This window comes from Danio rerio, chromosome 16 (genome assembly GCF_049306965.1).
Source record: "Danio rerio strain Tuebingen ecotype United States chromosome 16, GRCz12tu, whole genome shotgun sequence".
NCBI classification, from domain to species: Eukaryota; Metazoa; Chordata; class Actinopteri; order Cypriniformes; family Danionidae; genus Danio; species Danio rerio.
Window position 1 is genome coordinate 16,961,041 of NC_133191.1, and position 12,350 is coordinate 16,973,390.

General features: G+C 33.3%; 1 protein-coding gene across 11 annotated transcripts in view; it reads left to right on the forward strand.

Annotated features, from left to right (window-relative positions):
• The window catches only part of myh14 (myosin, heavy chain 14, non-muscle), a 93,127-nt gene that overhangs the window by 50,909 nt on the left and 29,868 nt on the right, over positions 1 to 12,350 (forward strand). For all 11 annotated transcript variants that reach the window (XM_073925971.1, XM_073925974.1, XM_073925975.1 and 8 more), the window contains 10 exons: positions 1,043 to 1,164; positions 2,138 to 2,207; positions 2,413 to 2,573; positions 3,108 to 3,216; positions 4,615 to 4,746; positions 4,825 to 5,031; positions 8,636 to 8,773; positions 9,393 to 9,516; positions 10,478 to 10,649; positions 11,938 to 12,150. In XM_073925971.1, the coding sequence (XP_073782072.1) occupies positions 1,043 to 1,164; positions 2,138 to 2,207; positions 2,413 to 2,573; positions 3,108 to 3,216; positions 4,615 to 4,746; positions 4,825 to 5,031; positions 8,636 to 8,773; positions 9,393 to 9,516; positions 10,478 to 10,649; positions 11,938 to 12,150 (1,448 nt within the window). The remainder of the gene's footprint in view (positions 1 to 1,042; positions 1,165 to 2,137; positions 2,208 to 2,412; positions 2,574 to 3,107; positions 3,217 to 4,614; positions 4,747 to 4,824; positions 5,032 to 8,635; positions 8,774 to 9,392; positions 9,517 to 10,477; positions 10,650 to 11,937; positions 12,151 to 12,350) is intronic.

The window sequence follows — 12,350 nt, forward strand, 5'->3', positions numbered from 1 at the left end:
ATGTCAAGTCAACACAACAAAACAAAAATTTGGGGCAGATATTCTGACACATTTCTGTTTTGGAGATGTATACAAAATACATATTTTTAAATAATAAATTAAATAAATTTTCATTTGAAAATGTATCATGAAATACAAAACAATTGATATATTGAATACATATTTATAGCACTTAAAGTTTCACATAAAAAAAATACCACAAAATTTCAAAATCACCATTCATAAAGAAGTCAGATCATAAAAAACAATTACAAGTATCTTTTAAGACGTTGTACAGAATGTGTTTAAAAGTACTCAGAGTCGGAAGTGTGTCAAGATAAAGCTGATTTTGCAGGTCATTCCAAGCCCTGGGAGCATAAAAGGAAAAAGTACGTTTGCAAAGTTCTGACAATACCCTCGGAACTGTTAAACAAATACAGGAACCAAATCTAGTGTGTTGGTTATATATTTGAAATGTTAACAAATTAGAACGATAGGATGGTAGTTTAACTAAGAGACATTTTAATGTAAATAAGTACAAATGTAATTTTCTCCTTTGATAAAGAAATAATCATTCTAAGGAATCGTACAAAATACAATGAAGTGTCTGTGAGTCTACACATGTGACAAAGCGTTCTGCATGATAAACAGAATACAGTTTTATAAGTAGCGGCTGCATGCATGTATAAAGATCAGCATAATCAATTATAGACGAAAATGTACTCTCTACTAATTACTTACGAGTCTTATAAAGAAAACATTATTTGATCGGTATAAGAAACCTAATTTTGGCCTAAGCTTTTTAATAACTTGTCAATGTGTATATCAAAGGCTTATCTCTCGTCAATCCAAATACCGAGAAATTTGTACAAGCTAAAGGTTTTAACTGTCGCACAAAATTAGGCCCAAGGGTTTTTACAGGATTATGAATATTTAATTCTGCTTGCTCATTTTAAAATTGAAAATTTATTTATTTAGGCAAATGGTGTCATATTTTATATTGGTCATTTATTTGTTGACATTTTGGTGATTTCCTGATTTTCTGTTATTGAAATGCTCGCAGGCTGGAAAGTTGAGTCCTCATTTGGTTCTGGATCAGCTAAGGTGTAACGGGGTGCTGGAGGGGATCAGGATCTGCAGGCAGGGCTTCCCGAACCGCATCCCTTTCCAGGAGTTTAGGCAAAGGTGTGTGTGTGTTGTTGGAATATTTTTCTGTTATTCCATGCGTGTTCAGTACAAACTCAGGAGGCGGAGATGAATGTCAAAAGTATCAATAATTTATTAAGCACAAATGGATAATTTGATGAGGGCCCTGGGTCAGATATGTTCTATCAGTTATACAATGCTATCCGAAAAAACATATTAGGCGGTCTGCATATGCTCCTCAGAACTAAAGACCTATTTTATAATCAGAGAAGATTATATATAATCTCTCTGTCAGCTTTTCTGCATCATCTGTAGTTCCCCTTTTCTGCACAGAAGAACAGTTAAATGCACATGCTTTGAGGCTTCTATAGGCCCCAATATATTTTTCAAAAAGGGTAACTCATATACGCATTCCACTCTCAGCAAGCATAACTAAATTTCTTGTTACATGGGAAATAAGAAAGAGAGACACGCATCTTTTTTGTCCAAGATAGCTCCTTCTGCTAATGTCTTTATTAGTATGCAAAGCACATCTCACTCAAAGAAGACTTTCGGTTAACATATTATTTGGCAGAGCATACAAAACATATTTTAATAAAGAATAAAGGATAACTCTAATGAGAAATGAAAAAAAATACTCTATTTTCTTACAGTGTCTGTGCACATATCTGTGTATTTTACTTAAACTGAGACAATTTTGTATTCGGAGTTAAATAAATCTGACCCAATGTCTATTTTTAAATATATTATAAAAATTAGGTAAGTTTTTTAGAGTGTAATAGCAGTTGTGGGTTTTCAGTTATTTAGTTCTTTAAATAGCAGCTGTATTTAAAATCCATACTAAAAACAATACAAGTCTATGGAATGTCCCATTTAGAAGCGGTTTATAATAAAAGTAAATGTGTGGGCATGAATAGATGTGGAGGAAAGTCACTGCTTTCAATATCACTTTTACTTTGTAGGTTTAGCTTGTGTAATTAAGAATTGTCTTTTTTTTACTCTATGTTTCCAGGTATGAGATCCTGACTCCAAATGCTATTCCTCGAACCTTTATGGATGGCAAACATGCATCTGAGCTCATGGTAAGTGATATTATTACTCCAGAAACCTAGTATTGATTTGATACAGGATATTTGAGTTTTAAATCAATAAATAACAAAATTACATATGCTTATGTTTGAGTAATTAAACTTGGAAGGTCAGTAGTGTTGTAATGTTTTATACACATCTCTGATTTTGATGTTTAGCCAATACAGGTTGTTTATTTATTTTTTCCTGTACCTACAGATCAGTGCTTTAGAGTTGGACAAGAATCTTTTTCGGGTGGGACAGAGTAAGGTGTTCTTCAGGGCTGGAGTTTTAGCTCATCTGGAGGAAGAACGAGACTTGAAGATCACTGACACCATTATCCGCTTCCAGAGCGCAGCTCGTGGATACCTTGCTAGAAAGTAAATTCCTATGCATGTTTGGTAGATATGAGGGATGTATTATGTGTACATGTGTACAGTGCTCAGCATAATTGAGTACAGCCAATCTTGAAATTTTTTTATTCATTTTTCAGTGAATGTACACAATGCATTTTGATGCATTTAAACAAAACACATTTATTGAACAGATATACTTATTAACCTAATATTTTAGTCACCAAACATATTGAGAAATTAAAATTAAATTCAAGCAAAATCTTGCAAAAAAAAAAAGACTATTTTAACTAAATTATTACATTGTATGCTTCTCTTGATATCTCCTCGTTTTAAATTTGTATTTGATATTTTTCTATAACATTAATTTGGTTGTACTAGTTTTTTGACCGTTATCGTATTGTTAGATAAGATCCAGATTTGGCTTCAGTACTGCCTAATCTAATGTATATGCATAAATATAATATTGTATAGCTTCCTATTAAAATATGAATTTAAAAGGTTTGTGAGGGGTGTACTTATATATGCTGAGAACCGTATTTTAACGATTATGTTTTTCAGGGCATTCCATAAGAAGCAGCAGCAGCTTAGTGCTCTGCGGGTGATGCAGAGAAATTGTGCTGCATATCTGAAGCTCAGAAACTGGCAGTGGTGGAGACTCTTCACCAAGGTAACACAAATTACTACACAAGGTTATAAACATAAAATTAGTAATGGGCTTAGTAAAGAAATGTATCTTTATTAGTTAGAGTATATGACAGTAATTTTTTACATTGCAAAAATGCTTTTCGTATTTAAAGGTTTTGTCTTGTTTTTTAGTCCAAATATCTAACAATTCTTCAATCAAGAAGCATTTTTTAGATGATCAACAATATTGCTTACCCCATTGGCAGATTATTTTTCTTGTTTTAAGTAAAAACTAATTTAAATGTAAAAAAACTTAACTTTGACATTATGTTTATGAAAACAAGACAATAAAATGTTTCTTGATTTAAGACTTTTTTAGATATTAGGGCTAAAAAAAAAACTAAGAAAGGCATTTTTTGCAGTGTATTTATTGTCTCATTGCATATTCAGAACTACATGTTTAAAACATTTGGGGTTTGCATTTTTGTGTTTGATAATAAAAATAGAGGTCTTGGCTAAAACAAGGCTAAATTTGAGTTGTCTGTGAAAATCTATTAGATGTCTAACTGTAGTCCAAAAAGAGACTAGTCAACAACTAGACAGGAAAGAAGGTCACACTTTATTTTGATGGTCTGTTTGTTGAATTTAAGTTACATTGCATCTGCATTCCAGCTAATTCTCATTAGATTATAAGTAGACTGTTAGGTTGGAATTATTGTTAGGGTTAGTTTAAGTTGACATGTACTTGCAAATTTCTTATAGTCAGTTAAATGTCTGTTTAAGGAGCAGTATCAACAGATATAAAGCAGACAGTCTACTAATACTCAAAAGAACCATCAAAATAAATTATTACCGGAATGAATGACTACACATCTGTCTAATTTGGTGATTTTTTTTGTTTTTGGACTTTGTTTAAACATCTATTAGATTTTCACTGACAGCACAAAACTGAACCTTGTATTAGCCAAGACATCTATATTTAGACATCTATAAGGTGTCTATTGAACACAATATTGGTCTTGCATAATCTTTCCAAAATCATTCTATTAAACTTATTTATTGCCCAGGGACAATTATCTGTTATTATCCATGTTGAACAGCTTTTTCTCATTATTATTTTTGTACAAACTATTATAGATTTTTTTATGTTTCTTTAAATTTTGAAGGATTTGAAATTAAATGTCTCAATGCATGCCTCCTGAATAAAAAATATAAAATATGTGGTCCATTGTTTTAACTAATTTAATTAAGCATAGTTTATCAAGCTGTTCTAATATGTCACAAATATTTCACCTAAAAGAAGTGTTCAAAAATATATTTGTAATATTATTTAAAAATAATTAAGTGGCATATTAAATGATTGCATAATACAGTATAATGTCAGGTGGAAATAGTACATTAATGTGATGTGGAGTGAATTCAACTGTGATCCCTCCTGCAGGTGAAGCCCTTGTTGCAGGTGACCCGTCAGGATGAAGAGATTCAAGCTCGGGAAGCACAGCTTCAGAAAGCCAAAGACAAGCTGAGTAAACTAGAGCTTGACTTTACTGAACTGGACAAGAAAAACCAACAGGTAACTTTCTTTCCGTGTTTCCTTGCGTGTTGGTTTATTTGCTTGATTTCCACACTGATCTTGATGTCCTCTTGACAGCTGATTGAGGAGAAGTCAGTCTTGACCGACCAGCTGCAGGCCGAGGCAGAGTTATTCGCGGAAGCAGAGGAAATGAGAGCACGGCTGGCCAATCGCAAACAGGAGCTTGAAGATGTGTTGGGGGAGCTTGAGAGCCGATTGGAGGAGGAAGAAGAGAGGACTGTTCAGCTGACCAATGAGAAGAAGAGGATCCAGCAACATGTGCAGGTTTGCAGGATGGTTCTGTTGCTGTCTAACTACAGATGTTCGATTTCAGTTTTTTTTTTTTTTTTTTTTTGATAGTTTCTCTTTAGGGGTTGTTTTCAATCATGTAGGTCTAAAGGGGAATACCAAATTTCAAAGGAGATATAAATATTAAATAACTACATATGTTGGACATGATCCTAATATCATGAAGACCGCAGAGTTTTCTACTGAAATAAATTATACTTGCCTGTCATCGAGGAGGTAGATACTGTATAAGCTATTATGTTACATGAAAAAGTACTGTCGTAAATACTATAGTGTTTGGAAGCATACTATACCATACTTTTATTGTTGCTGTGGTACGACACAACTGTAGTAATAAACAAATTATTCAGGCTTCAGTTTTCTAAGCTAAAATTATACACCATCACAATGCACCACAGTTTACACCAACGTTACAGTATTTATTACCGTTTATCAGTTTACTATGGATGTTTACAGTTTAATTTGAACTTGAATTATTGCAAAACAAGACAGAGATTTCATTGCAGTGGTTACATGGCAGGGTACGTTATTTATATTCTCCTCGATTTTGCATAAGTGTGTTAGTGTTTGTATCTGATTATTATATAGCACATTGTTATACACATTGTTAGGCCTGCATAAAGACCATTTTGAGGGACGTAAACAATAACAATGGTCCTATTGTATTTTCTGGATTACATTTTTCAGTTTACATAGCTTCCAAGAATCCAAAATGATTCACAGATTGATAAAGAATGTTATGATTGCTGTAATAATGTTAAGATATGATTGAATTGCCTCTTGTTAAGGTTATGAAATTGTTTAACAACAAGCAGGAAGTGTTCATGAGCCAATGACATCTTCACATTGAAATGGTCTATAGTCTTTATTTTGATTGCTGTCAAACAAATTATCGCGTTTAAAAAAAGTTTGTATACATGGATGCATTAAATGAATGTTTATTACATGCCATCTTTTCTTCAGTTTTTCAGCCAGTTTCTTGAACTTTCCCCCCTTTATGAGCAAAAACCTTTGGAAGTCTTAAAAAGCTGTTCGGCATTTCTAATTATGCCCAATTTAAATGATTATAAACAACATAAACAGAAACATTTTGACGTTCTGATAACGATTCCTATGTAGAAGAATCGCTTCTTGCCCTCCATCTGAATTTCACGCGTCATCAATGACGTCATTTGAAAACAGCTTAAAAACTTTAAAACAACACATTTTAACTGCTTTAATTAGTCAGACTTTGCCATGGCATTATATTCAAATGACAAATAACTACTATATCAATGGAGTTACGCATTTCTTGTCTAATTTTACACCAAGACTATAGATACACAAAGACTGTTTACTCACATTACTACAAATGGGCAAAAGTGCGAAACTTGTTATGGCCACCACAACGAAAGAAGTCCCTCCTTGTCGAAACAGCCAATCTTTATACTCTGGCATGTCTTAAAGATTTGTTGATTCACTTGATTGTTATGGCACACCTTGACGTTTGGCAACTAATGTGTGCCTGATATGTTTTTTACAGCAGAAAGGACATAAAATCACAAAAGTGCATATTTTTTGTGCTTCCAGTGTCAGCCTCCAGTATTGGCTGCTAGTTTTGTAACTGCATCATCTGGTACAGCTTTAGAGCCGCTTTTTTTACATTTCATTCCCCATTCATTTAAGAAAAGCAATTAGCAGCCATAGTTGAATGGTATGCATAGTTTACTTTAAAGGGATAGTTCACACAAAAATAAAAATTTACTCACGATTTAGTCAAGTTTTTCTGTTCAACAAAAAATAAGTTATTTTGTAAAATGTTGGAAACCTGTAACCATTGATTTCAATAGTATTTGTGAATATTATGTAAAAACTTTTTTCAATGGTTACAGTTTTTAATTTTTTATTTTTTTAAATATCTTCTCTTTAGTAAAATATCCCTTTAAAAAAGATATGTATTCAGTAATAAATTACTCTAATTGTGATAGCACTATTGCTATTATTTTAAAAAAGCTGCTCGAACTGAAGTGTTAAAGATATTAAAAATAATATTCAGTACATACACTACCGGTCAAAGGTTTTTTTTTCCATGTTTTTTTAAAGAAAATTATTCTGTTCCCAAAGACAGCATTTATTAAATGTAAAAAATATGTTACATTGTTAAATATATATTAAATGTGTATTAATTACTTATTGTATGTATTTTCAAATAAATGTATTAGTCCACTCATTATTGTTTTTATTACTATTACCATTATTAATAATAATAATAATAATAATAATAATATGAATAATAATAACAACAATAATTAATATTACAGTGATTTATGAAGGATCATGTGACTGAAGACTGGAGTTATGAAGCTGAAAATTCATCATTAAAATCAATGATTTAATTAAATTATAAACTAATTTTAAATAGTGCAATAACATTTCACAATTTTACAATTATTTTCGTGTTTTTGATTAAATAAATGCAGACTTGGTGAGCAGGATAAGTGTAATGTGAAGTGGGATGCTGAGAACATAGGTGAGAACAGATCGAAATGGAGGTTAATTAAACAGATTGTCAGGCAAAGGTCAACACAGAGGCAAGCGGAGTGAAACAAAGTCATTGTCAAAAAACAGGCGGTGGTCATTACAGGCAAGCAGCAGACAACGTAAACAAACAAGGCAAGATTCAAACACAGAAGTCAAGGAAAGGAAACTGCGTTGAAATGTTCACAAACCGTATAACAAGACTCAGCAATGAGTGTCTTAAAGTGAGCCGTATATATGTATGTGTAATCAGTACTTGAGCAGCATCAGCTGTGTGAGTGTAAACAGTGGAGACTTGGTGCAGGTGTGTGTGTGTGTTGCATGACAGGACTTGTAATTCATATACAAGCAGATTTGTAGTTCTATGTGATCTGTGAGTTTAATCTTTACAGATAGCTCATGATTGTGACAATAAGCTTATTTTAAAACATTTAAGAAGTTTACTAACCCCAACCTCTTTATCGGTTGTGTATATAGAACTGTACATTTATGACTATTTAAATACTGTAAACACAAATAGGTTAATGGCAAACCAAATGTATATGTTATAATATCATAACATTAAATCAGTTAAAAGCAAAGCTGACACAGAGGTGTTTATATATATAATAATAAATAAAGTCATCATGACAGTTATTTATTTTGAAAGTATGCTGCATGTAGGACAAACTTAACTGCCATGCAATACATAAGGATAGAAAACTAACAAACAAGTATGCAGGTATGCACTAAGTTGGTACATTCCAAATGCTATATTTCACCCTCTGAAGGGCTCTTTTGAGTGACAAAAAAATAAATAAATCAGGTCTGCCATATTAACAAGTCATTCCAAACCAAAATGCTCAAAACTGGCCACTATGAAGGGCCATTTGGATTGAAGTATTTTGGAGGATAGAACTAATGGACACTTCGGTCCATAATCCTTTTTGCAGGGAAGTTGTTTGAGGTCACACACTTGAGGACTCCTCTTTGAGACCCTCGAAATGGTTTAGGGCATAGGGATGAACCCTACCGAATGGAACCCAGCAAGAGTTTTGTCAACAACACTGTTTCTTTCTCTCAGGATCTTGAAGAACAGCTAGAGGAGGAAGAAGGGACACGTCAGCGCCTCCAGCTGGAGAAAGTTACCCTGGAAAGCAAAGTGAAGAGTCTGGAAGCAGAGACCTTGACTTTGGCTGAGCAGAGGGACAGATTAAGCAAGGTAAGCAAGAGAAGAGTGTTAGCCTAAATAAACAAGTCAGAATTATGAGCCCCCCTAAATTATTAGCACCCCTGTTTATTTTTTTTCCCAATTGCTGTTTAACCAAGAGAAGATTATTTTCAACACATTTCTAAACATAAAAGTTTTAATAACTCATCACTAATAACTCATTTATTTTAGCTTTGCCATGATGACAGTACATAATATTTTGAGTTTTCAAAACACTTCTCTACAGCTTAAAATGACATTTAAATGCTTAACTAGGTTAATTAGGTTAACTAGGCAGGTAAGGGTAATTAGGCAAGTTATTGTATAATGATGGTTTGTCGAAAAAATATATAGCTTAAAGGGACTAATGATGTTGACCTTAAAATGGTGTTTAAAATTTTTTAAACTGCTTCCATTCTAGTTGAAATAAAACAAATAAGACTTTTTCCAGAAGAAAAAAATATTATCTGACATACTGTGAAAATTTCCTTGCTCTGTTAAGCACAATTTGGTAAATATTTAATGAAGAAAAACAAATTTAAATGGGGGGCTAATAATTCTTACTTCAACTGTATGCAGCTGCAGTTTTACTGTGGCTCGTCATGAATCTCTTTGATTTTCCCTTTTTCAGGAGAAGAAACAGCTGGAAGAAAGACTGAATGAAGTGACAGATCAGCTCACAGAGGAAGAGGAGAAGGTGAAGAGTCTCAACAAGCTGAAAAACAAGCAGGAAGCTGTCATCGCTGATATAGAAGGTAACAGCTGTCTCTTTAAGTATTCATTAAATGAATAGTGTGTTTGTGATTCATTGTATTTTTATACGTGTGCTTTGTGTTTGACCACAATTCAGAATCCTGATATTCTGTATTTGTATTATTGTTTGGCATTATCAGTCACTTTATTCAGCAGACACATTGAATTTACCATAATTGATTAGAAAGACATTGAAGATAATATTAGTCCACCTGTGAATTTGAATTCTTTTTTCAAATATTTACAATTTTAAACATAATAATTTTTAGAACTTAATTTTAAAACGGTGCAGCACGGTGGTGCAGTGGTTAGCATGATCACCTCACAGGAAGAAGGTCGCTGGTTTGAGCCTCGGCTGGGTCAGTTGGCGTTTCTTTATGGAGTTTGCATGTTCTCTCATGTTCGTGTAGGTTTCCTCCAGGTGCTACATGCGCTATAGGTAAATTGGGTGAGCTAAATTGGCAGTGTATGTATGTGAATGAGTGTGTATGGGTGTTTCCCAGTGATGGGTTGCAGCTGGAAGGGCATCCGTTGTGTCGACCCCAGATTAATAAAGTAACTAAGCTGAAAAGAAAATGAATGAATGAATTATCTTAAGATAACAATTTTTTCCCATATTTTACTACTTAATTTGCAATATACTATTTAGCTTAAAGTGTAATAAGGCTCAATTAAGTTAATAATGTTAACTAGTAAGGTTAATTAGGCAATTCATTTTTGTTATAATACAGGTATATATATAAACAGGTCGTGAGTGCTAAGGGGAGGTAGCCATGCGTAGAGAGAGTACACCCTAATAGGGTTTGTATTTTGTCGGACATGATCTGTATGAACCATCACAGCATGGAAAAGAATGAAGTCCATCTTTTGCTTTTCACATGATGTAATAAGTACACCAAATAACATTTTCATTGTTAGGTGGACTCTTATAAACATAACATAAAATAACATTTTCTTCTTTAGAGCGTCTGAAAAGGGAAGAGCAGGGTCGTCTGGAACAGGAGAAATGGAAGCGGCGAATGGAAGGAGAAGCAGTGGAGGCTCAAGAGCAGCTATCTGACATGAGCTTACTCGTCACTGAGCTGAGAGGAAGCCTGAGCCAGAGAGAAAAAGAGATCACCACATTACAGACAAGGTATTCACAAAGTCAATAATAAATCTGGGTTAATTAATCATGGTTTCCATAAGTCATGGATTTTCTTGAATACTAGGGAACTTTAAAAGGTGCATTCCAGAAAGTCATCCCATTTATATCAGGGATTTAAAATTCCTATTTACCAACATTTCTAATTATTGCGACCAAAAATTAAAAAAATGGTGCCAAATTTTATCAAAATAAAAAATTAGAAATAACATTTGTGGCAGTATTTGTAGCATTTCTTGTGTTGTTTTGAAAGGAAAAATACACAAATGTACATATCTTAGTTCATTACATTTTTGATCTGAAGAATTAGTCCATGTAATGTATATAAAGAGAATAAGACAAAAAGAGAATTTTCTTACCTCTTAACATAATAAAACTGACTCTATCATATCAGATAAGCGACTTTAAATTATGAAATTAACAACTGTTAAAATCTCTTTAATAACAGCATTAAAGAAATCATGTTTAATTTTAAATGATAAATTGTGCTGGGTATAGCACAACAGACGAGCTCTTTCTATATGCAGATATGTTATTTAATATAAAACAATGCAGATGGAAAAGAATTTAAACAGCGTTCTTGATAGAAAAGGATACATGTTCCTTAGTAAATGTCAATATAACTTCTCTAAATATTGCACCCTGCTTAATTTACCGTTAAATTCAGCTGTCGCAGAATGGTTAAGATATGACAGCTCAAGTCATGGAAAATCTGCTCTTAAGTCACTGAAAGTCAGGAAATAGAACATCTAAATACCAACCACTGCACTCCCAACTAAATGGTAAAGGCTTTTGATCTAATTAATACATATTAAACCTCTTTAGCTCTATTATTAGACTACTGCACTACTAAAGTTGTTGGTTTGCACTAAATCATGGGTCTGACATTTATTTTCAAACTGGCGTCTGCTAGTGATTTTATTTTTAAGATCTGAGGTGAACTATGCTGCTGCTTTCAGTAGTATCCCTAAAAATGTCACGTAAAATTGGATGTAAACTCACGTTGGTAGCATTTAACATGGAATAAAGTACTTAATCTGTACCTGAGGTGAGTCATAGTAGTATATGCTGATGTTCTGCCGCAACATCATGGAAATAAAAAGCATTTCTAAAATAGAAAATGTTGTGCGCTGCCATCACAGATTTTTTAACATGGAAAAGATATCATTTATCACATCGCAGGGCAATTCCTCACATTTTTAGGACACAGTGAGAGCAGGAACCTTGAGTAATACAACTTAAACATCACATGCATTCACTTGAATACTCTCTCCCTAAGGCTGGAAGAAGAGGGGGCACGTCGGACAGAAGCTCAGAGAGCCCTGAGAGAGGCCATGTCTCAGGTCTCTGAGCTCAAAGAGGAGGTGGAGAATGAACGAGGGATGAGGGAAAGAGCTGAAAAACAGAGAAGAGATCTTGGAGAGGAGTTAGAAGCTTTGAGGACTGAGCTGGAAGATACTTTGGACACTACTGCTGCTCAGCAAGAACTCAGGTGTGTACGGTCTTTAACAGTATTTAGCAAGAATGTTTACATTCCGCTATTATTAAACATCAAATATCAGATCACCTACTCACCCTTGCAGAAAAGGGTACATTTTAGGATACTTACAGTATTACAGAAAACTACATTCTAAAAAAAAATACAGTAATTAAAATTGATATATTTAAATGTAAACTGAATATAATTTTAAA